Genomic DNA, 24,599 nt, shown 5'->3' with positions numbered 1-24,599 from the left:
CGGCTGGGGAGAAAGGGGGTGCGGCGGGGCGGGGCGCTCCGGCTATTCCGAGCGCCTCGCTATTTTTAGCGCCATTGATGAGGCTGCGTCGGCCGCTGCCGCCGGGATTCCGGAGACGTCAATGGGCGAGCGTCACGGTCCCCGCCCGCCCGCAGGGGAGGCGCACCGGGGCTGCGAGGGCGCGCGGGCGGCCGCGGGGCGGGGGCGGGGGGCGCGGCCGGAACTGCGGGGCGGTGGGGGGCCGCCCCGGAGCGGGGGGCGCTGCGGCTGCGGCGGCGGAACTGGTGGGACCCGTGCCACTGCGCCCCCCGGACCGCCAGGCATGGGCGTCCCTGCGGTACGGAGCAGCCCCCGGGCGCCGGGCGCGCGATCCCCGCCTGCGAGGTTGCAGAAGCGATCGGTACCCGCTGGGCCAGGTGAGTGGGCAGTGCGGGAGGCGGCAAGGCGGGTCCCTGGGACAGGGCAGGAGCTGACCGGGGCTCCTGCGGATGCGGCGCACGAGCTCAGGCCCACCACCGGCAGTCCTGCTTGGAAACTGGGGCGTTAGTGGGGAGCTGGGCTCCTGGAGGAATCTGCTGGCCCTGGGGCCGCCCCGGACGCGCCGGCCAGCGCTTCCAGTCCCCAGCTTCGCCAAGGGTGGGGTTTGGCCCGCGAGGGGCCCTGGAGGGGGCCGGGCCAGAGGAATTCCTTCCTTTAACCGGCCGGCTGTGGGCCACCGGTTCCAGGAGTCCAGATGCGCGTTGCCAGGGGCCCCGGGCGGGAGACCCCGGCGTCCCGCGGCACAGTTTCTTGGTGGGACTGAATCCGAATCCTAGAGAGGAGAGGGGCCATTGGAGTTCGGTGGGCAGCTGGGATTCGGACTCCCGCGACTCAGCTGGGATTCGGTCCCGCGTCCCCTGGGCCGTTTCCCGCCGGGCAGCCTGGTTCCTGGCGTTGGCCTTTAGTGTCGCGGAAGGCGGTGATTGTGGAAGGCGTGCGAGTCCTGGAGTCGGTGAGCGCGTTATCCCTTCACCGCCTCCGCTATCGGTTGCGGGGTCCTGGTGGGAAGGCCGCAAAGGTGATTCCGGGGGAGTTGACGGGTTTGGGTTTGGTGGTGCGGCGTGCTGGACAGAGATTGGTGGTCTTACAGCAACTGCTGAAAACATGCTGATTTGGTAGGGGACTGCAGCGCGTCGCGTCTGTCTCTGACAGGTTTTCTCCAGAGTGGCCCCATCTCCCCCCCACCTTGCCCCAATGTGACTTGGAGGAATACTTAACAAGGAAGCCAGCCGCTACCTGTGAGGACCCTGAGTTGAGAATGAGGGTACAGGACTGGCAGTATCCATCCAGGTTCTAGGTGATGGTGACAGGGTGGCAGGATGAGCTAGCTGAAGACGTGCACAGGTGGTTGAGGCAGGATGAGTGAGCCCAGGGGTTCAGGCCTTGTGGCCCAGCAACCCCAGCCTGAGTCTCCCCCCCCCCCCCCGGGTTCTCTGAGGGTGCTCCTTGGAATCTGAGGCCTTTACCACCCCCTCCCCACCCCATACCCCTCCAGGGAGTGGGACAAAGCACCTGGGCTAGGAATGGGAATTCTGCCCATGCCTAGCTGTGTGACTGTGGGCGAGCTGTTGAAGATGCTTTCTGTTGAGGGAATGATTTGTTTCTTTGAAAGGTCGGCCAATACACACACATCTCCCAGCTGCTGGCCCATTCCTGGAATGCCTGCAACACCCAAGTTCCCGCTCTGCCTCAGGGCTGGCAGGGATTCCAGGCACGACAGCCATCCTCTGCTGCCTCCCAGCTCTGCAAAGACAAGAGGCTGGGGCAGAAGCTGGGGAGCTGGGGGTAGAACTGAGCACACAGGATGCGGGCATTCCAAGGGATAGCTTACCCTGCAACACCTGATGAGCTGTTGTTTATGGTTGCTTTGTTGGTGGAAAGTGTGTGCTAACCACACCTTCCTGCTAGTCCAGTGAAGCTTGAAGTGGAAGAAAAGGTAGCATGTGAGTGCTTGCTTACTGTGGATGTGGCGCGTGCTCTTCAACAAATGCTAACTGCATTGTGACTGCTAAGGACAGTAATATTGGGCCCGACACGGTAGCCTAGCAGCTTAAGTCCTGGCCTTGCATGCATCAAGAGCCCATATGGGTGGCAGTTTTAATCCCGGCAGTAACACTTCCCATCCAGCTCCCTGCCTGTGGCCTGGGGAAGCAATAGAAGACATCCCAGAGCCTTGGGACCCTGCACCCACGTGGGAGACCCAGAAGAAGCTCCAGGTCCTGGCTTTGGATCAGTTCAGCTCCGGCTGTTGCGGTCACTTGGGGAGTGAATCAGTGGGCGGAAGATCTTCCTCTCTGTCTCTCCTCCTCTCTGTATATCTCACTTTCCCATAAAAATAATCTTAAAAAAAAAAAAAAAAAGAATAGTAACATTACCGGTGGCAATAGTGTCCCATTCAGAACTTGTGCTCAACAACCACCAAGGGATGCCATGGGACTGCCGGCCATGTCCTTTTGCAAGGGGGAGTTTAGTGAAGAAAAGATTAAAATGCACAATGCCAAGAAGCAGAGTGGGCTTGGGCAGGGGTCGGTGCTGGGACTCGGAGGCTCTGACTTTAATATAGGTTCCGACTGTTGAATCTATCGCATGGTGGAGGGGACAGTGCTCACTGGGCTGGATGTTCAGCCCAGCCCTAGTGTAGGTGCTGGGGTGGGGAGTCCACCAGAATTGATGGAGCACTTACTAGTGTTGGCATCGTTTAGAGACTGAATACAGGCAGGCATGGGCTTTATACCAGGCACTCCAAAGACTTTATGGAGAAATGGGAATTAGAGGGCCGATGTTGTGGGGTAGCTGGTTAAGCCAACACCCGTGACTCTGGCATCTCATATGAATACTGGGTTTGAGTTCTGGCTCTTGTATTTCGAATCGAGTTTGCTGCCAGTGCTCCTGCGAACATAGCAGAGGATATCTCAAGGGCTTGGACCTATGTCCCCACGTGAGAAACCCAGATGAGGCTCTTGGCTTTGACCTGGCCCAGCCCTGGCTGTTAATGGCCATTTAGGGAAGTGAACTAGCAGCTGGAAGATCTTGCTCTTTCTCTCTCCACACACACACACATATAACTGACTTCCAAATAAATCTTTTTTAAACATTTAGTTATTTTTACTGGAAAGTCAGATATACAGAGAGGAGGAAAGACCGATAGGAAGATCTTCCGTCCAATGATTCACTCCCCAAGTGACTGCAAAAGCCAGTGCTGTGCCGATCCGAAGCCGGGAGCCAGAAACTTCCTCAAGATTTCCCGTGCGGGTGCAGGGTCCCACTGCTTTCCTACTGCTTTCCCAGGCCACAAGCAGGGAGCTGGATGGGAAGCAGGGCTTCCGGGATTAGAACTGGAGCCCATATGGGAGGACTTTAGCCAATAGGCCACCACCCTGGGCCCACTTTTTTTTTTTTTTAAGAAAAAAGGAAAACAGAATTTAAAGACAAATTTATTTGGGTTCATTCCATGTTTGAAATCCTTGTGTGGCTCTTTCATAATTACGTTTTCCACAGACTTTGGGGAGGCCCCTCCTCTTCTAATGAGATCGGCAAGTGATGAGCAAGTTGGTACAGACATATGCTAGTTTGGCGAGAATGGAAATAGGTGGAGGTGGTGGATATAGGTGGGGGCTCATGCAGGAGTGAAATTGCAGCGGAAACCTGACTGAGCAGGCGGTGAGGGGCGTGCAGCTGTGCACACACCCCAGTGTGGGATTGACTTCCTGGGTGGGCAGAGGCCCTGAAATGGGACAAAGACCCGGTGCCCTGCCTGAGGACAGTAGCTGGAGGGAGGCGGGGCCAGGCCCCCAATCTCCGCCTCCTTTGACAGGATCACTTTCCCTTCCCGGTTTACTGGGCCCCTACTCTGCGCTGTGCCCAGCCTCAATGCTTAGCGTCATCCCTCATCTTAACCTCCTAGGGCCTGGGGCCTTGGTTTACTCATTCTCGCCTCTCCCATTCAAGGCACTTGGTGTGGCTAACAGCCAGCTCTCAGCCAATGCTGGCTGTGACTGGCAGGGAGGTAAGTTTGACCTGGGGCAGGAGATGGAGTCAGACAGACACCTGTTCTGTTGTGCTGTGAGTCACCCGGGTCCCGGCTGGGTGCTAGACTCTGGCACCTGTTCTCAGACACAGGTGAGGAAACTCCTGGCTCCCACTGACGCTCAGCTCTCCCTCCACCCCTTCCTCCTCCACTGGGGATTGTGAGGGCGAAGGGGAAGGTTGGAGGCCCTTTCCGGGCTCTAGGAGGATGGCGCTGTCATCTTGAGCAGTCAGATAGTCTGCTGGCTGGGGCTTGTTTTATGCTTGCCTTTGGGAGTGCTCCAGGCGTGCTGCTGTCGTCCTGCCCTGTGAGCTTCACCTTCAACTCACAGGGCACCAAGGGTGCTGGGAGCTCTTCAAGGGGAGAGGCTGGGTGCCACCAGGCCAGAGGAGCTCCCTTCCCCTGCCCTCTGGGGCCCTGCTTTTCCTAGTTGCCTCTACCTGCCATCATGGAAACCTCGGTTTCCCTCCCGCCCCCCCACTGGACCTCTTCTCAGCCTGCAGGGGGTCACGTAGCTTGGGAGGACAAGCCTTGGCTGAGAGAGGCTGGGCAAAGGGAAGAAGAGGAGTGGATTCAGGGGCCCCGGGCTGGAGAGGACTTTGAAGCTCATGGGGTCAGGGGAGCTGGAGATGTTGGGATATTTGGCAGGCATACAGTTGCCTCTACTATGCCAGGAGAAGCAGGTGCTCGAGTGGTTTGGAATAGGGGCTGGGGCCTGGAGTTAGCTTTAAGTGTCCTCATTTTGGAATTTTTTAAAAAATATTTCTGGATCCGGCACAGTAGCCTAGCGGTTAAAGTCCTTGCCTTGCACGCTCCGGGATACCATATGGTCACCGGTTCTAATCCTGGAAGCCCCAGGATTAGATCTTTCTCTGTGTCCTGCCTCCTCTCTGTAAATCTGACTTTCCAATAAAATTCAATAAGTCTTTAAAAAAATTCTTTATTTTTAGTTGAAAGGCAGAATTATATATGGAGAAAGAGATCTTCCATATTTTGGTTCACTCCCCAAATGTCTGCATGGCTGGAGCTGAGCTGATCCAAAGCCAGGAGACAGGAGCTTCTTCGAGGTCCCCCACACAGGCACAGGGTCCCAAGGCTTTGGGCCATCCTCGACTGCTTTCCCAGGCCACCAGCAGGGAGCTGGATGGGAAGTGGAGCAGCTGGGACACGAACCGGCGCCCATGTGGGATGCTTGCACTTACAGGGTGAGGATTTAGCCATTGAGCCATGTGCCAGGGCCAAATCTTTTCTTTTTTCTTTTTTTTTAAGGGCATATATATTTTTTTATTAATTACATTGTATTATGTGACACAGTTTCATAGGCTCTGGGATTCCCCCAACCCCTCCCATTGCCCTCCCCCCATGGTGGATTCCTCCACTCTGTTGCAGTCTTACTGATCCAATTCAGTTGAGATTCTTTTATTGTAAGCGTATACAAAGCAAAGAGTCCAGCACCTAATTGTCCAGGTACATTCAACGGTTTCTTGGGGAGACCATCTCTGGTCCGAAGGTAGAGCTGGCAGAATATCATCCTGATCAATTAAAAGCCCCAACATAGCATCAATGACAATTTACAACATGGAATTAATTGTCATGTATTGAGTAACCAATATGTTACAAGATGCAAGTTCTTAACCACATCCTGCGACTACTTCATTGACATTTTGATTTTAGTTTATATACAACTAGCTTCTATACACCTTAAAATGGCTGTAGGGTACTATTCAGCTGTCTCGTGTCTATCCTCATGTTAGTATTTAGCAATCCATAGCGTTGAAGCATAATTCTACTGAACCTGGAAGATTTTAGGATAGTCTAAACTGGCTTATAACTCGATCAAGGCATAGGTCAACAGTTGAGGTGTAGAACTGTTTTAGGAGGAGTGTGCAGAGAAATCTTCCATTCCCCAGTGAGGAGTATCTAATCTCTGTGTCCTACCTAGTAAGGTGTATGTGCATCCATGCTGACCGTTTCCTGTCTGGTTCTAAGCTTTCCTTGTTGTTCTCTGTCCATTCTGATTTTGTTTGTTTGTTTGGGGGGGGCTCCGGAGCGACTCTGATGGTCATTGCCAGAGAGGATGGGGATCCAAAGTTGGAACTAAGTAAGGACCTAAGAAAGCTCCTCTCCCTAGTCCCGAAGGAAGTTTACTATTCTTCTGTGTCTACGGACCGCTCAGGGCTCCTAGCTGTTGTTCCGATGACCTCGGGTCCTGTGAGGAAGGGTTTGGGCTTATCCATCCCATGTGGTAGAGCCCAACGGGGGTGGGTGACCTCAGAGTTCTCAGCCTCTGAAGGCACTCCAGTTCCCCGTGGTCTCCTTGGCAGTTGGGATTTAGTCCTTGGTGCCCGTACTGATAGTCCTTCATGTAGATCCAGCGACTCCAGGGTTGGGATACAAGCTTCCTGTCCACCTACTCCACTCTGGGGGTCCCCCCTGCTCTGTGCATTTGACCTCCTGTTAAGATGTTGTCAGGATTGCTCTTGATTCCCCCCCATATACCTTTGTAGTTTTACTGTTGTGTAATATTGATTCGAGTCTGTTGTCTGTAAGTTGCCTGTTATGTTCCTGATAGGTTATACTTTATGTAATTCTCACATGCTCTAAGGAGATGGAAGACTTCTCTGCCCTCCCGCCCCATTGCCGAGTAGCATAGGGTCTTAAAATTATAATATGTTTTACAACTCTTTGATGTAGGTCATAAGCAGTCTGACTCACATTGGCTATTGGTTCATTGGTTACATCACAATATCATTGCATGTGATACAGGCTATCTGAGGTTGAAATAATATTACAAATCTTTTTCTTAAAGAAAAGGAATATTGGGCCTGGCGGCGTAGCCTAGCGGTTAAAGTCCTCGCCTTGAAAGCCCTGGGATCCCATATAGGCGCCGGTTCTAATCCCGGCTGCTCCACTTCCCATCCAGCTCCCTGCTTGTGGCCTGGGAAAGCAGTTGAGGACGGCCCAATGCATTGGGACTCTGCACCCGTGAGGGAGACCCAGAAGAGGTTCCTGGTTCCCGGCTTCGGATCGGTGCAGCATCGGCCCGTTGCGGCTCACTTGGGGAGTGAATCATCGGACGGAAGATCTTCCTCTCTGTCTCTCCTCCTCTGTGTATATCTGGCTGTAATAAAATGAATAAATCTTTAAAAAAAAAAGAAAGAAAAGGAATATTATGGAAATCATGTGTGGATTTCAAGTGTTTTGCACCAGAATAATTTAAGTCCTTTTTTCTGTGAACATGAAGGTAGCACTTGCCTATACAGCACTCTTCCAAGTCCTTGATACTTTCAAAAAAAAAAAAAAAGATTTATTTATTTATTTTCTTGGAAAGGGAGGTTTTATTCTAAAGATTATCATTATCATTATTATTGGAAAGGCAGATTACAGAGAGAAGGAGAAACAGAGAGATCTTGTATCTGTGTTCACTCCCCATGTGGCCACAACAGCCAGAGCTGAGCCGATCCAAAGCCAGGAACCAGGAGGTTCTTCCAGGTCTCCCACGCGGGTGCAGGGTCCCAAGGCTTTGGGTCATCCTCGACTGCTTTCCCAGGCCACAGGCGGGGTGCTGGGTGGGAAGTGGAGCAGCCGGGACACAAACTGGCACCCATACGGGATCCTGGTGGATGCGAGGCAAGGATTTAGCCACTGGGCCATTGTGCTGGGCCTGCCTATTAACTAATTTCACGCCTCATGACCTCTGACTGCTAATCTTAGAGATATCAGCCCCCAGATGAAAAGTTGTTAGATGGGAGATGAGAAGCAGGAAGAGATAACGTAGTTGCCCAAGATGTGAAACAGTGTGGTTGGAATTCAGATGTGGAGTCTGGGAGCCAGCAATAATGTATTTGATTTTTATCTGTTTATTTATTTGTGTATTGGAGAGAGAGGCAGCTCACTCCTCCAGTGGCTGCCATGGCTAAAGTTGGATGCTGGCTACCCAGCTCAGGTTTCTCATATGGGTGGCAGCAACCCATTTGCTACTGCCTCTTGGGACTCATATTGCCAGGAATCTGGAGCCGGGAACTGAACCTGTGTGCTGCAACGCATAGCGTGGGTGTCTCAGCTGCCCAGCCAAATGCCTGCTCCCTCCTCATCTGCGCTCTTCACCGCTCTAGGTTGTTCCCTTCTGAGACTACCAGCCTCAACACTCTAGCTTCCCTGGAGGCCCCTTTGCTTTGGCTGCAGGGCTGGACTGCTGAACATGGGGTGTGAGTGGGGAGAGCCCCAGCCCTTTGGGACCTCTGAGGCTTCACCCGGGTTGAGCAGGAGTCCCCCAAGGAAAAGGGACATTTTGCTCTGTCCTCATAGTAGCTCCCTTCTTAGCATATTAGAGGCTGAGAGCTCAGGGACTCTGAGTTGCCCCTGCTGTTGCACCAGGCTTCTGGCTGCAGACCCATCCCCCGCAAGAGCTGACTGCCTGGGACCAAGGCCCCCCAGTCTCTGACAGCAAGCTGGTCCTTGTCTTGGTATCAGTCTTGTCCTCGCCCTTGCCCTGACCCCGGCTGTGCTGTCGCCGGGGCGGGGGGCAGTGGGGTTGGGTGGTAACTGCTGGCAGGGTTCTCTGGTACTCATTCTGGCTGTCTTTTGCAGACCCCCACCAGGGACAGAGGCCAGCCCCTGCTCCTCCCTGGGCCTCAGGATTGTGCTGTCCACATGAGTGCTCCCCAGGACCAAGGCCCAGAGCATCCAGAAGGGTAAGTGTTATGCTATGATCCTTTGTTCACTCCTGGGCACCCTGTAGCCCCCGGCATTGGGGTGGAGGGGCACAGGTGGGTGTGGGTGGGGCGGATGTGGTTTGGGGGCAGATGGGGAAAGCCCTGCAGAGGTGGTGGGGAGGTACTGCTGGAGGCAGGGTAATCTAATTTCTTGGCAAGTGGGAGTGAAGTCGAGGTGGGGTTGGGGAAGCCTTTATTCTTTGCAGGATGGGCTGACAGGCTCCGGGGCCCTGGTGACATGGGCTCTTGGGACCCTCCCTATCAGCCTGTGCCTGGCTAATGAGCTTCTCAGGGCTTGGATGGGAAGGTAGGGGGCGGGGACAAGCACATAGGACCCAGCAGGAAGCTGACCTGTTTTCCAAGGTGCAGACCCTGTTGCAGCCCAGAGTGCAGGAAGAAGTCTGAGCCACCTCCTGCCTCCCTAAGGGGGGTGAGCTCCCCTCTCCCCATGGCAGGGCCTGGAGGGCTGTGGAAGGCAGGGATGGACTATCCACTATTCATCCCACCTGCTTAGCCTGGCAAAGACTGGAAAGGGGCTGTGGCCACAGGGATCCCTCTGGCTATCTCAGCCTATTCGTCCCTTTACAGAGGTAGAGACTGAGTCACAGAGGGGGCAGGCTCTGCAGTGAGGTGGCCATGGTGAACCCTGCCTGGACTTTGGGTCTCCCAGGAGACAGACCCCAGAGAAGGCACAGCCACGTGTGTGGGTGTCCAAGTGGCTTCTGCTCCGAGCCTCTCCCTGGGGACCCAAGACGCTGGCACTCAAGGCACCATGGTCCCTGGTAACTGATAGGATCTGGAGTTCAGCCCTGGACCCTGGGCCAGGGCAGGGCAGGGTGGGGGTGGTGTGGTTTCTTCCTCCTCCTCCCTGCAGGACACCCCCAGGGCTGGCTCTGAGCCCCGAGCTCCCCAGCCTGGAGAGGTCCCAGAAGCAGCAGGAGCCAGCTCACTGTCTCCCTGAGTCCTTTCTCGCAAGCACTGGGTCTGTCGGGGGGGAGTGACTGGAGGCGGGGAGGTGGCAGGGGAAAGCCCTGCCTGGGCAGCGAGGCCTCCTGTTCAGGAGCTGGGCTGAGTGTGCCCCAGGCACTGCCACCAACAGGGAGGGCCAGGGATTACCATCAAGTGGGAGAGGCAGGTGTTCCTGGTCAGCCGGAGAGGGAGAGCCGAAGCACACGTGAGCGAGCCTGCTGGCAGCGGCCAGGTGCCTCCCTCCACTGGGTGTCCTCCGCCACCCTCAGCCCCTGAGCCCCGAGTACCCGGCCTCCCCAAGCCGGGTACACAGTAGTTCTTGGTGCGCAGCCTATCCTGGTGTTACCTGTTGTCTGGGTTGTGCTGGGTCCTGCCGGCCGTACTTGCCAAGGCCACCCCAAAGGGTTACCAGCCAGGGCCCCGTGAGTCCTCAAGTCACTGGTCTTGTGACGTGGGCACCTGTCTGCCAGGCTCTGGGCACTGGCCCAGGGTCACACTCCACACCAGGGGCTCCATCAGCTGACTATTTTGGGCTCCTGCTGACTTGGGCCAAAGTCAGGTCCCAGCCAAGAGGGCCCTGAGGCAGCTCCCCTGCCCTCCCCAGCTCCAGAGGCCGGCTCTGGTTGCTGCTATATAAACAGAGGAGGACACGCTGGTTGGTGTGGAGGCAATTGTGCATCTCTAGCCTGTTCAGCAGGCCTGCACGGCCTCCACTGGGGGTGACGGGCCGCTCCCAGCGGTGCTTCCTGGGGGCCCCTGCCCCACCCTGGCATTCCCCTCCAGAAAAGCCACCAGTGCGGAATCCAGAGGAGGAAGCCAGTAAGTCGTGGCGATGGGGACATCGAGGCACAAGGGCTGGGCTGTTTGGGTTTTATTTATTCTTTTTTTTTTTTTTTTAATTTTTTATTGTGACCCTCATACCAGAACCCTTCTGCCTTGGGAGGGGAGAGGTGGGAGCCTGGGCATCCGAGTGGCCAGAGCAAAGAGTGCAGCTGGTTCCCTGTTGGGTGACAAGTGGTGGGCAGAACGAGTTTGGTGTTTGTCAAGGTCCCACCTGCCCCAGGACTGGGGGTGGGGGCGCTGGGCCGGGGTCTGGCTTCCTGTCGAGCCCCCCCCCTCCCCTGCCCGCCCTCGTCATCTTTTGTATGCCAGCTACTTTGGGTGCTGAGGAGCCATGCCAGAATGAGGGCTGGCGGGTCTGCCAAAGCAGCTTGCCACAAACACGCTGCCTGGGCCCCGGGCCAGGGGCTTTGGCCTGCAAGGAGCAAGCAGCAGCTCCTCACGCGGGCGACTCCTGTACCCTCCTCCTTGGTTCTCCAACAAAAAAATTTAAAAAAAAATTTTTTTTTCCCCTTTCTGAATGTGAGTCTCTAAGTGAATCCAGAGCCAGTGACTAAAAATACTTTAACAATAGGAAAGTACATCAGCCTTTCCGGCTGGGACGTGTTATCAGAGTGGTTTTTTTGTGTTTTTTTTTTTAATTCTGGAATTTTGAAATTTTGCCTGTGGAGCACAGTGGAGAACCGGGCAGGAGAAGAGGCAGGGGAATCTGTGGACGGCCAGGAGAGTTGTGCAGGGTAGAGGCAGACCCTGCAGAGAGCCAGGACCCGGACAGACGGACAGGGCAAGGGCAGGCGGGGTGCCCCGGGGGTGAGGGACTTGGTGCGTCTGCTCCCTGCCTCCAGCTCTGTCTGCCTCCTCTTGTGGGGGTCTGAGTTCACTTCCCTGTGCTGTGTGTGGGTTTTCTCTGGCCTTCTGAGAGGGAGGTGCGTGGGTAGCAAAGTCACAGGACCCCTGTAGCTGACCTCAGTTTTAGCCAGCTGCTATTGAGTATGAATTGAGTGCTTGCTGTATACCAAGCCTGGAATTTTCCCAGTTCTGGGTGGGACCGCATCCCTGAGTACGCTCTCATTTCCTCTCCCTATGCCCTGGGCGGGAAGGGGCAGCGCCGTGGTTGCTACTGATTTCTGGCTTTCTGTCTCTCTGTTTATTTGAAAAGCAGAGTTTCAGAGAGAGAGATTTTTCCACCTGCTGGTTCACTCCCCAAATGGCTGTAGTGGCTGAAGATGGGCCAGGCTGGGGCCAGGAGCTTCCTTCAGAACTCCTGCAAAGGTGCAGGGCTCCGTGACCTTGGGTCCTCAGCCTCTGTGGCCTTCCCCAGGGGTGTTAGCACAGAGCTGCATCCAAGGCGGAGCAGCCAGGCCTCAAACTGGTGCCCACATGGGATGCCGGTGCCACAGGCGTTGGCTTAACCTGGTATGCCAGAACACCACGTTCCCTGTGAATACTGAGCCACTTCCAAACCTTGTGAAGGGGAGATGGCAAGGGACTGGTCCCCAGGGTTCCTGGCTACTAGTCAGAGATGCTTCTTGCGGCTTATGCCCCTTGAAAGTGAAGAGGACAGCAGTGCAGTGGCTCACCTGCCCACATCCTTAGGGTTCTGTTCTCTAGAACATAACCCGTTGATGTGGTCACAGCAGCGCCCAGGCAAGGGCCAACAGTCTGGGGCCTGACCCTTTAACCTTGGGTCCCAAGAGCTGCCCATGGGAAGGCCCCTGGGCCAGCAGGCAGGGCGTCCCTGCCCACAACACAAATCCCCCTGCCCTCTGCCAGGACAGGAAGAGGAAGTGGCCAGGTGGGAGAGGGCGGGGCTGGCACTAGGCCCTGGGGGCTGAGAGGGGAAGCTCCCAGGGCCAACCTTGCTCCCTCTGCCCACCACATGAGTAGGGCTGGAGGCCTGTGGGTGGGGATAGTTTTGGTGAAAGTAGGGTGAGATCCTGCGCTCTCCTCAGCGGAGGTGGGCCAGCCCACTGGGCGGCTGTGTTATTTTCCTTTACCCCTGAGTCCCACACCTGCATGCACCCCCCTCTTGGCTGATGAATGGTTGCAAACACTGGCTGCTCACCTGGGGCCTGCCCTGAGCTGCCTGCTGCTGAGGACAAAGAGCTCTGTGCTAGGGCCAGCACAGTGGCTCATCTGGTTAATCCTCCACCTGCCAGTGCCAGCACACCATACTGGCGTCGGTGTGTGTCCCGACTGCTCCACTTCCCATTCTGCTCCATGCTTATGGCCTGGGAAAGCAGCAGAGGATGCCTCAAAGCCTTAGGACCCTTGTGGGAGACACGGAAGAAACTTCTGGCTCCTCCTGGCTGTGGATGGGCTCAGCTCTGACCGTTGTGGCTATCTGGGGAGTGAACCAGCAGGTGGAAGATCTTTCTAAATCTGCCTTTCCAAATAAGTTAAAATTGAAAACAAAAACAAAGAACTTTGTGCCAGGGTGTGCTGCGTACGTGTTAGTGTGTGTGTGTGCACACCTGGTCTTGGGGTACTCTTACAAGGATTTGGACCCATGCAGCCAGAAGTCACAGTATAGGGTTCAGAGTCAAGGGAGGGGCCTGGCATGGAATTGGGGTTTGCACATTTGTGAAAAACAACTTGTGATCCCTTGCGGGGGCTTGGGAGGTGTTCTGGGACACACCCACCTGAAAGGGCTTCACCCCCAGGGCCTGACCCCGTTCAGCGCCCTTCCTCTGCCTGGCCCTGCTCCACCCTCTAGCAGAAGGTGACTCATTACCAGCTCTGGGAGGGTGGCAGGGAGCTGAAGCCTTGGTTCTGCATACAGAGAGGAGGAGTGGTGGGTATGTGTGGGAGGCAGGTGAAGCAGCACGTTCATAAGTGGGTGGCAGGAGGGTGGTCACAGGGACCTCATGGGCTGACACTCATGGTCTTCTCCCCAGCACGCTATCTGTCCCCTCTCCCTGTCCTCCTCCTGCTGCCACAGCCTTGCCTGACCTGCAGGAGCCCCATAAGCATCTGCCCTTCCTGCCTAGAGCTGTTCACTCTGACCTTATTCTTGAAGTCTGTACTTAGGGGATCCATTGAGGGGGTGTCTCTGTCCAGTCTGGGACGAGTTTTTTTTTTTTTTTTTTACTGTAGGTCCCTGCCAAGTTGACAAAGTCCCCCAGGTTCCACCTGAGCTGGAATGCACCCCTGCACAGCCCCCCTGGAGCATGTTGCCCAGAGGGCACCCCCACCAGGCCTGGGATGGCCAAACCCCTTTAGCCGTCTTTCTTCCATCTGGCTGAGGCCAGGTGCAGCACCAGGAGGTTCCTGCCTGGGTGGCTGTGGCTGTGTCCCACAGTGACTTTGCCTTTCCCTCCTGCTCATTCCAGTTCTTCTGTTCGCAGCGTGGCCTGGCCAGTGCCTCTGCATTCCTCCCCCTCCTTTTCTCCCCTCCCGGATCCACAACCTGCAGCAGCTCTGAGAGGTGGGCCTGGGTTGCAGGTGCAGACCTGGAAGTGCCCAGCCAAGATGCTGGAGTACTGGACAGCTCCTTACCTAGCTCAGTCCGCTGTCCGATGCCTGCTCTGGGCCACTCATTGCCAATGCTGGGCAGTATGGGAGTGAGGAGGATGCCAGGGCACGGGCAGGCTGAGCTGCAGTATGGTTTTGCTGGAGGAGGCAGAACCCAACTTGGCTGGTGTCTTACCATGGCTTTGCTCAGTAGGGTCCTTGGGCCCATTACCCAGCTTATGGGATCCTTGGTCCTGAGTCATCTGCAACATGGGAGGGAGTAGGATGTTTCAAGCCTGTTTATCTTCTTCTTCCTCTTTTTTTTTTTAAAGATTTATTTTTGTTGGAAAGTCAGATATACAGAGAGGAGGAGAGACAGATCTTCTGTCCATTGATTCACTCCCCAAGTGGCCTCAATGGCCAGAGTTGAGCCAATCCGAAGCCAGGAGCCTGGAGCCTATTCCGGGTCTCTCACGTGGATGCAGGGTCCTAAGGCTTTGGGCCATCCTCTATTGCTTTCCCAGGCTACAGCAGGGAGTTGGATGGGAAGTGGGACCTCCGGGAATATGAACTGGTGCCCACATGAGATCTTGGTGCTTGCAAGGCAAGGATTTAGCCACTGAGCCATCGCACGGGACCCAAAACATTGGGTATGCTGCATGGTGGGGTGGGGAGTGCGGGCGGGCAAGGTCTGACCAGATCTCTGAAGGGAATGGGGAGGGACTGTAAAAAGAGTGCCGGGTCCTACACAGTGAGGGTGCGGAAGAGGAGATAGGTCAGGTACCTGCCCTTGGATGCGCCAAGTTGGTGGTGCCGACACAAGAGTTATTCCCAAAGCAAATTCCAGGAACACATGGCAAGCTGTATGTGGAGTATCAGGAGCTGAGTGGGGATGGTAGGCAAGGGGGGCCAGGGAAGACAAGCACCTTGAAGTGCATGAAGCAGGGCAGGGCGCATGTGGGACCTGTGTGTTGGTGCAAGAACAGGGATATGTACTTGAGGAGCTCAGAGGGGGCGGAGCCAGGGTAGTGGGTGTAGGTTCCTAGGAAGCTGAATCTCGGCTGGGTTACAGGCTGGAGGGTTAATGGCTGGGATGAGTCCTTCCTGCTGCTCAGAGCTCCCCCAGCTAAGGCTGGAGGGTGACAGCCAGAGCAGGGAAAGGGGCACCCGGTGGCCCCAGCCCTGGGCACACGTGCTCTCCCCGCCTGGGCTGGAAAGCCTGGGAGGGCAGATCCCTCCTAGGTCTTGGGCAGTGGAAGAGGGTAAGGGGGCGTGTGAAAAGAATGCGAGCCTAGCTTCTGTCCCTGTGCGCCACCGCCACTTCACTGAGTGACCTTGAACAAGTGCCGCGATTTCTCTCAGTCTGTTTGTTTATAAAGTGGGGGAGAACTGACATGAGTTTAGAAACGATCGCTCAGTCTCCTGAAATTTCAGGTTCTAAAATTCCGTGATTGCCCAGCTAGGATGCGCTCCCCCCTTTTAAGGGGGATTGGGGAAGAAGCTGGAGAGTCTCCAGGTTCAGCGAGCAGCGCAGGAGCCAGAGGCCCAGACTGCTTCCGGCAAACCTCTGCCCTCGGAAAGAGACTTTGTGGGGAGACTGGGGGTGGGAAGAAGCCGGGGGGAGGTGGTGTCGCCCCCACGTCTCGACCGACACCTTGCGGGGGGGGGCGGGGAGGAGGAAGGCGGGTCAGGTGCACAAGCAGCGCCTAGGGCCGAGGTGGAGGTGCAGGCTTGCTGGGGCCCGCCCTGCAGGTCTAGTAACGGCCCGGGGCGACACCCCAAGCCTCGGGGAGGGCCTGGGAGGGTGCAGAGGCGGGGCCGGGCGTCCAGGGATCCGGAGGGACTGGTCGCGGCAGCGGCAGCCCGACGGCGAGAAGGTCCTTGCAGGGGAAGCCCTGCGGCCGCGGCTCGAGAGCGCCCTCCCCTCGCGCGCTTGGCCCTCCAGTGGTGGCCGGGTTATTTCGGACTAGGGCGCCCCCCGACCCGGTTCTGGATCAGGCCGGTGGGGAGCCTGGTGGGCCCGGGAGCTGCTATTTTTAGCCGGGCGCGAGGAGCCTATTTTTAGATCAAACAATCCGCGCTCCCTGCGTCAATGGAACCCCGCGTGCGTCACGCGCGCAGACATTCCAGGCCCCCCCTTCGCCCCGCCCCCTCGGGCTCCCCGGTCCTGCGCCTCCCCCTGGCCGCCTCCCGCCGGAACCGCGCCGCCCCCCGCGCCCTTGTATGGCCAAAGCTTGCCGGGCCGCGTGCGTCAGTGGCGCCCCCGCCCCTCCCCGTGCGTCACGGAGCGCTTAAGAGGAGGGTCCGGCGCTCCCGGGGAGCCCCAGTGGCAGAGCCTACGAAAGTTCGGGGAGCGTGCGGAACGGATTGCAGGAGCACACGCGGGAAGCAAAGCTGCGATTCGGGCGGCTGGTCCGGGACAGGGCGAGCCGAGGGCGAGCTGAAGCCGGTCGGGTAGGTGCCTTCCGCGGGTAGCATGCATCGGTGTTGAAGAGCCGGTGCATGGGAGCGATGCGGGTACGCGCGGGCAGGAAGGCGCCGAGAGGGTAGTTGTTGGAGCCGGCTGAAGACTTTCATCTGCCTGGAATCTGCGGGTGCTAGAGGTGCCAGTGCAGAACGTGCACGATGGAAGCCACAGGCTTTGAATTCGCCCCCGAGAGTGGGGGACTTGACCCCAGTTCCATCTCCCGAGGTCCCTATGGACACACGGTACTCGCCACTGGGTACAGATGGGTGGTCTCAGTAGAGGAGGGGGAGGTATATGTATGCACAGCTTGAGCGCTGCTGGGATCCGCAGGTTCCAGCCAGTACTCTATTTCCAGAGGTCTCTTTCCTCTTAACCTGTCAGTGCTACTCCTCCTGGTTCAGCTTTTTTTCTTAGCCAGTTAGTTTGCCAGCACTCCCCACCCTGGCATGAGGAGGTCTCTCTCTGTTCACGTGGGGATATGGCTAGTTTGGTGACTGGGCAGTGCAAGGTGTTTGTGGGTGCTGTGTGTTGGAGTCAGTTTGCTCAGGGACGGGGGCAAGGTGTCTGCAAACACAAGAAGGATTGTTTCAGCTGTGGCTTGGAGTGTAGGTTTATGAGAATGAGAATGAGAGAGAGAGAGAGAGAGAGAGAGAGAGAGAGAGAGAGAGAGAGAGAGAGAGAGAAATGCTTGTTCTGGCTGATCCTGCATGGAAGCTGCCAGCATTAGAGTTTTGGTGTGGTGTTCCCTAGTGGACCCTCCCCTTTTTCTGGCCCTACTTACCGATTGCCCCTGTGCCCCATTTTCCAATAGTCCCTGTTGGGTCTTAAAAGCTAGGGTGCAGTCTGAGGCTTGCTCTCAGCGTAGCAGGTGCAAATCACCTTGTTGCCAGGACCTGCCTGAAGCCGGATTCTTTCTATTCCAGCCTTCAACCCCACCTCTTCCTCCTCCCTGTGGGACTGCCCTCCCCCACCCTTCCCTCCGTGAGGCTAAGATGTAAGTCCATATCTTGTGTTCAGTACCTGCGTGAAGGGGTGTGTTGTGTGTGTGTGTGTGTGGAGGGGGGAGTTGATTGGTGGGGGTTGATCCGGATGTGGGCAGTGCCAAGGGAGAAACAGGATTTGAATAAGGCTGGAATGAACGCCCAGTTCTGCCTGGCTGCTCAGCCTTTCCTCCTCCACCCCCAACCCATCCCTGCCCAGGCTGTCCCTGGGGCGGGCAGACGTGGCCACCCTTATCTCTGGCAGGTGCTGTAGTTCTGGGCACAGGTGTCACTGGATGGGTGGAGCTTGCACTTTGAGGGGCTCTGAGGCCCCTGGTCGATTGTCTGAGTGTCCGGCTGGGGTAGAGCAAGCCTGGGGGGACCCTTTGGAGGTTGAAGGGAGGTGAAGATTAGGCCAGCCTTGCTGGGCTGGTGGCCAGGGGAGTGGAGTGGTGACGGCCTTTGCCCTCGTCGCTGTCCCCTTGGTTTTGGTACTTTCTGCGCTGGCTCCATTTCCCTTCTCAGCTCTGCCTCCCTGCCTTGGTGAGGCCAGAGGTGGGCACATCCCCAGCATGGAGGTGCAGATGGAGAGTGTCCGGAGTTTCCAGGGAGGTGCTTGGTGACCACTCAGTGATTTCAGGGTTCCCCTGAATGATGCCATGTCTGCCGCTCAGGTTCCCTGGGGTTGGGGGCCGGGTGGTCCCCTTTGCCTGGCCGCTGGATTCTTTGGGGCACAGAGCCTGCCTTCCATCTGTTTGTCTCCCCTTCCCCCAGGTCCTGTACCTCAAGTCTCCCACTGTATTCACGTTAACAGATCTCTTAGCACAATAGCAAGAGCAACAGAGAAACTTCTCAGAGGGACCCACCCTTGCTCCTGGGCCTGGCAGTGGGGGAGGGGCTGAGTCTCCTCCCGTTTCCCCCCCCCCCGGCCTGTGCCCCCTCCTGTGCTAGGATATGGCTTTTAAAAGTGTTTTGCTGGGTTACTTGATCCCCTGGGGAAGCTGGGAACTGAGCGTAGAGGCCTGGGCGCTCTTCCTTTCAGCCTCTGAGAGCATCCCAGGCAGTGCCAAGCGTGTGCCCAGCCCCAGATGGCAGGCCTAGGGTGTGTGTGGGCTGTGTCTCCTGGCCTCCGTATGCAGGCTGGGGCTGGGACGAGTCCCGTGCCTTGCTGCCTGGGGCCCCTTCTAGGTGGGGTGAACCTTATCTCCAGTTCCTCTTCCATTTCTAAAATATGCTGTTGTCCATCCCTGGGAAGCTGTGGGGTGGGGGCTCTGCCATGGTTGGATGTGCCTGGGAACATGCCCAAGGAAGTATCTGGTTGGAGGCACAGCATATCTGCACCCCCCCCCCCCGTGGGGTCTTGGGGCTGGGCTGAGACTTTGTAAGGCTGGCTGTCCCACCCAGCCTTCTCCCAGCCCGCACCCACGCCTTCCCTGCTTGAGGAGGGGCAGGGGGCCTGAAGAACACAGCTTCCCCCTGTTCCTGCAGAGAAGTGCTGGCTGCGTGCCTTGCCTGGGGTTCCCAGGCTGGCTGGGTGTGGCTGGCCTGCCCACAGAGCCCACTCTGGCTGGGATGGGGGGGCATTGGGAGATGCTGGGTGCTGTAACCCTTGTGCCTCAGTGTCCCTTCATTGGGTGGCAACAACGCCTAGCTACCCTGGGCTGATCTCTGGAGCCCAAGCTTTGTTCACTGACTCTTCATCCCCTACCCCACTAACCTCTGCAGATATGCCCTGTATCCAAGCCCAATATGGAACAGCGGCGCCAAGCCCAGGACCACGTGACCACCTGGCAGGAGACCCCCTGACCCCCGAGTTCAGCAAGCCCACCATGGACCTGGCCAGTCCCGAGGCGGCCCCTGCCGCCCCCACTGCCCTGCCAAGCTTTAGCACTTTCATGGATGGCTACGCGGGAGAGTTTGACACCTTCCTCTACCAGCTGCCGCCGACGGCCCAGCCTTGCTCCTCGGCATCCTCCTCCTCCTCCTCCTCCTCTTCGGCCTCCTCCACCTCCTCGTCTTCAGCCACGTCCCCCGCCTCTGCTTCCTTCAAGTTCGAGGACTTCCATGTGTATGGCTGCTACCCCGGCGCGTTGAGCGGCCCCCTGGACGAGACCTTGTCCTCCAGTGGCTCAGACTACTATGGCAGTCCCTGCTCAGCACCGTCACCATCCACCCCTAGTTTCCAGCCCCCCCAGCTCTCTCCCTGGGACAGCTCCTTCAGCCACTTCTCCCCTAGCCAGACTTACGATGGCCTCCGGGCATGGACAGAGCAGCTGCCCAAGGCGTCGGGGTCTCACTCCGTTGCACCGCCACTGCCCACAGCACCGGCCTTCTTCTCCTTCAGCCCCCCGGCTGGCTCCAGCCCCAGCCCCAGCCTGGCCCAGAGCTCCCTGAAGCTATTCCCGTCGTCGCAGGCCACCCCCCAGCTCCGAGAGGGGGATAGTTATTCCATGACGGGGGCTTTCCCAGGCCTGGCGCCCACCTCCCCACATCTTGACAGCTCGGGGATGCTGGATGTGTCTGCAACTTCAGCCAAGGCCCGAAGTGGGGCCTCCGGAGGCAGTGAGGGCCGCTGCGCGGTGTGTGGGGACAACGCCTCCTGCCAGCATTATGGTGTCCGTACCTGCGAAGGCTGCAAGGGCTTCTTCAAGGTACTTGGTTGCCCCGGAGTGGGCTTCCTGGAGGAGGAGAGGCTGGTGGCTCAGCAGTGGTGGTGGTTTACTCCCATCTCAGCCTGCTGGGGGACCCCCCTTCCTGGTGGCCTGGTGCCTAAGGGGCCACAGAAAGAGCTGGTGGGAGGGAGGGAGGTAGGGAGGTAGTGCCAGGAGGGAGCATCCGAGTGGCTGGCCTCCGATTTGCCCCTGGCTGGCTCTGCTCCCCAGCAAGGGCCTCGTGGGATGGGGTGCCCCAGGCACTCGTGGTCCTGGCATGAGATCAAAGAGTCTGGGTGGAGAGGATTTGGTTCGTGAGGGGTGGGGGTGGACCCAGGAACAAGCTGTGTTTGTGTCCCCCAGTGCTGGGGGCCTCCTCAGCTTCCGGTCTCCACCCCCAACCCCAGCCCCTCAGCCTCTCCTTGGTGCCCTCTGGGGAAGGGGCAAACAGACACAGGCACGTTAAGAAGGTGCAGGTGTCAAGACTGCAGGGTCCCCAACTCCTGTCCTAGGGGGTCTTCCTCCTAAGACAGAAGCCTCAACCACCCCCATGTCTCTTAAGATTTCTCCCCACTCCCCACCCCCCACCCGTCCATCTCTTCCCTTCCCTGCCACCCAAATGTTAGAAAAATAGCGACGAACAGAGGGCGCTTTTGTCTGCCATGGCAGCAGGATCTGGATGGGTCCCCTCCCCTGGGCTCCCCCCCCGCACCCCCCTACTCTGACAGCCTGTTCCGTGTTGTCCCCCACCCCCACCCAGCGCACAGTGCAGAAAAACGCCAAGTACATCTGCTTGGCGAACAAGGACTGCCCTGTGGACAAGAGGCGGCGGAACCGCTGCCAGTTCTGCCGCTTCCAGAAGTGCCTGGCTGTGGGCATGGTGAAGGAAGGTGGGTGTCTGGGCCACAGCCCAGTGGGGCCAGGGGCAGGCTGGAGCCCCCAGGCAGGCCTGTGTGTGTGCTAGGATGCCCACCGTGGGGCCATGGGGCTGGACCCCAGAGGTCCGGTGGGAGGCAGCCTGGATTGTGTGGGTAGTGATAGTGGGGGTGGGGTGGGGTGGTGGTCCTTGGGGTTGGGGAGGGGTCTTCTTGGCAGTAGGGAGGTGCACAGCTTCTCCCCTCCCTTATCCCGGCCTGTGTCTTCACAGTTGTCCGGACGGACAGCCTGAAAGGACGGCGGGGCCGGCTGCCTTCAAAACCCAAGCACCCACCTGATGCCACTCCTGCCAATCTCCTTACTGCGCTGGTGCGGGCGCACCTGGACTCAGGGCCTAGCACAGCCAAGCTGGACTACTCCAAGGTGAGGCGGGCAGGTGCACTGCCTTGGTGCCGTTCGTGAAAGGCCCAGCTCTGGGTGGACAAGCTGGGAAAGGGGGGTTGGTTGGGGGTCAACTGGTTTGATGAGAGAGAAGTGAGCATGCCCTTGGGTGGCCAGCCCCAGCCCTACCTGGTGGATCCGTGAGAGCTGGGCCCGATCTTGGATCAGGCGTCCCCAACTTGGGACACTGACCCCTGGGGACTGTTCACCCAGTTCCAGGAGCCGGTGCTGCCCCGCTTCGGAAAGGAGGACGCCGGGGACGTGCAGCAGTTCTACGACCTGCTCTCTGCGTCCCTGGAGGTCATCCGCAAGTGGGCCGAGAAGATCCCTGGCTTTACCGAGCTGTCGCCGGGCGACCAGGACCTGCTGCTAGAGTCGGCGTTCCTGGAGCTCTTCAGCTTCCGCCTGGCCCACCGGTGAGCTGCTGGCCGCTACCTCCCAGACCCCCTTCCCCTGCCGGCCCTGCCTTGGGCCCTGGGGACATCTCCCCTCCCCTCCCTCAGGGAGCCCTGACCAGCCCTTCTCTGTTCTGCATTTCCCGTCGCTTGCCAGGTCTAAGCCGGGTGAAGGGAAGCTCATCTTCTGCTCTGGCCTGGTGCTGCACCGGCTGCAGTGTGCCCGTGGCTTCGGCGACTGGATCGACAGCATCCTGGCCTTCTCGAGGTCCCTGCACGGCCTTGCGGTCGATGTCCCTGCCTTTGCCTGCCTCTCTGCTCTTGTGCTTACCAACGGTGAGCGCTCAGCACCAGGCTGGGTTCCTGGCTGCTTGGGGAGTGTTGGGGGGTCACCAGCTGCTTCCAGCTCTGAAGCCTAAGCCAGCCTGCAGGTGGCACGTGGCTAGCCTAGGGTTTTAGTGTCTGTACACAGTAACGTGACCAAGTGATCTGTGGGTAGCCGGTACCTTGGCCAGCTCCTCGTCCCTTCCACCACCCCAGGGTCCTTCCTTGTGCCTCTGTTAGTTCCGGCCTCCCCCAGAGGTTGCCACTGTAGTGGCTTCAGGCCTCACAGGTGAGCACTGCATGTTGGGGCTCCAAGTGACACACTGCAGTTGCTCAGGGCAGACTCGGGGTTCTGTGTAGGGGTTTCCGGTCTCTGCTCCTTCAAGTACTGGAGTCCACCCTCTCCTCCCCTGGCCTTTCTTTGACATATATGTCACATGGAACCCAGTCATGTAGAACAAAATTGGAGGTACTCTGGACTGGAGAGAGGGTGCAGGGAATTCTATAGGCTCTCCTGGAAGGTGTCGGCTTGAGGTACGGGTGAGGAATGCTGAGCCCCTGGACCATACGAAACCCCTGAATCCATTTGGTTTGGCCCTGCCAAAGCAACTGCATTTGGGACTCAAACTTCAATAAATGTGTAGCAGGCTCATTTATTAAGAAAAATTTTACTGCGATTTACTTGAAAGGCAGTTACAGAGAGTGAAAGACAATGAGAGACGCTTGCATCTGCAGGTTCACTCCCCAAGTGGTCACAAGGGCCAGGCCAGGGTGGGCGAGGACTGGGCCAGGGACTCCACCTGGGTTTCCCTTATGGGCAGCAGGGGCTATCTTCTGCCTTTCCAGTGCAGGAGCAGGGAGCTGCATGGGAAGCAGGGTAGCTGGGACTCAAGCTGGCATTCATATGGGATGCCCACCTCCACTGGATCTTATGTCTGATGGTTCACTCCCCAAGTGACCAAAATGGTTGGAGCTGAGCCGGGAGCCAGGAGCTTCTTCTGGGTCTCCCACGTGGGTATAGGGTCCCAAGGCTTTGGGCCGTCCTCGACTGCTTTCCCAGGTCACAAGCAGGGAGCTGGATGGGAAGTGGAGCTGCTGGGATTAGAACCGCGTCCATATGGGATCCCAACACGTGTTCAAGGCGAGGACTTTAGTCGTTACGCTATGGCGCCGGGCCCTAGGCTAATTTTTTTTTCAAGTTCATAATCTTGTATCATCCATGAATGGCATCCTAAACTCCCAAAAGGCTCCTGCTCTCTGCTCTACAGCTTCTCAGAACAGTCTAGAAGAAAAGCCCTGAGCCTAGTCAGAAAGTCAGATGTAGGGCTTTACAGTTTTTGTGTGTGATCCTGGGCGCTGTAAGCTGTCCTGGCTTCAGTTCCTCACTGGGAGAGTGAGCCTGAGTAGGCTTCCTGCCTCGGACCCCCTGAGTGGGGGCTGAGTGAGGGCGTGTCTTGAGAAGTGTCAGCAAAGCTAAGCTCTGGGTGACCTGGGTTGAGGGCAGCCCTGGGGTCCCTGCAGGTGACTGATTCTGTCTCTTCCCTTGCAGAGCGGCATGGGCTACAAGAGCCCTGGCGGGTGGAGGAGCTGCAGAACCGCATCCTCAGCTGTCTGAAGGAGCACCTGGAGGCCGTGACGGGAGAGCCCCAGCCGGCCGTGTCGGGAGAGCCCCAGCCAGCCAGCCGTCTCTCCCGTCTTCTGGGCAAACTGCCTGAGCTGCGAACCATGGGTAAACAGGGCCTACAGCGTATCTTCTACCTCAAGCTGGAGGACCTGGTGCCCCCTCCGCCCATCGTGGACAAGATCTTAATGGACATGCTGCCCTTCTGACCCCAGCACCAGCACCTGCATGCACACACGAGCGTGCGCGTGCTCGGACACCACCCCATGTGCCTTTAGTCCACGGACCCCCCTCCCTTTCTGCTGAACCTGTGGGAGCCTGGGCTCGAGCTGCAGGCTGGCCCACCTCCTCACGCGCCCCAGAGGCTGCACAGGGGAGCTCATGCCCTCGGGAGGGGCGTGCTTTCACGGGGGCGACCCCACTATCTGTCTTACCCCTGCTCTGGCCTTCATGGTGGTTTTTTTTTTTTTTTTTTTTTTTGTAAGATAAACCGTTTTTAACACACACCGCTGTGCTGTAAATAAGCCAGATGCTGTTGTAAATACAGGAAGGAAGAGGTTGAGGTGGGAGTGGGGGTTGGGAGGGAAGGAACGGGGCCCCCCAGCCTGGGCCAGCCTTCTGCTGTGTATGCTCCCCCACTCCCTGCCCTCTTTCCACGTGTACATAGACTGTCACTTGAGAGAGAAGCCAAATGAAAAATCATGACATTTATACTTGTGTATTTTTCTTGGATTTGTAGTATGTGACTTTTCTGATTAATATATTTAATATATTGATTAAAAAATAGACCTGTAGCTGGAA

General features: G+C 57.5%; 1 protein-coding gene across 3 annotated transcripts; it reads left to right on the top strand.

Moving 5' to 3' along the window:
* The first annotated feature begins 226 nt into the window (after positions 1 to 226).
* On the top strand, positions 227 to 24,599 carry NR4A1 (nuclear receptor subfamily 4 group A member 1). Of its 3 annotated transcripts, none has more exons than XM_058673699.1 (8): positions 227 to 416; positions 8,657 to 8,760; positions 19,216 to 20,141; positions 20,902 to 21,031; positions 21,289 to 21,440; positions 21,672 to 21,874; positions 22,011 to 22,189; positions 23,727 to 24,599. In XM_058673699.1, the coding sequence occupies exons 3-8, from the start codon at positions 19,218 to 19,220 to the stop codon at positions 24,005 to 24,007; spliced, it is 1,869 nt and encodes a 622-aa protein (XP_058529682.1). In that variant the 5' UTR covers positions 227 to 416; positions 8,657 to 8,760; positions 19,216 to 19,217; the 3' UTR covers positions 24,008 to 24,599. The 3 variants fall into 3 exon arrangements, with proteins under 3 accessions (XP_058529682.1, XP_058529683.1, XP_058529681.1); XM_058673700.1 differs by lacking the exon at positions 227 to 416 and adding an exon at positions 3,927 to 4,045; XM_058673698.1 differs by lacking the exons at positions 227 to 416; positions 8,657 to 8,760 and adding an exon at positions 15,871 to 16,497.

The sequence above is a fragment of the Ochotona princeps genome, chromosome 15, assembly GCF_030435755.1.
Source record: "Ochotona princeps isolate mOchPri1 chromosome 15, mOchPri1.hap1, whole genome shotgun sequence".
Lineage (NCBI taxonomy): Eukaryota > Metazoa > Chordata > Mammalia > Lagomorpha > Ochotonidae > Ochotona > Ochotona princeps.
This window is presented reverse-complemented; position numbering and strand designations above follow the sequence as displayed.

Excerpts from the sequence above, each read along its gene's own strand:
- NR4A1 (XM_058673699.1), top strand. The coding sequence starts at position 19,218 with ATGCCCTGTATCCAAGCCCAATATGGAACAGCGGCGCCAAGCCCAGGA. Across the intron at positions 20,142-20,901 it reads GCTGCAAGGGCTTCTTCAAG|CGCACAGTGCAGAAAAACGC; the intron begins GTACTTGGTTGC and ends ACCCCCACCCAG. Across the intron at positions 21,441-21,671 it reads CCAAGCTGGACTACTCCAAG|TTCCAGGAGCCGGTGCTGCC; the intron begins GTGAGGCGGGCA and ends CTGTTCACCCAG.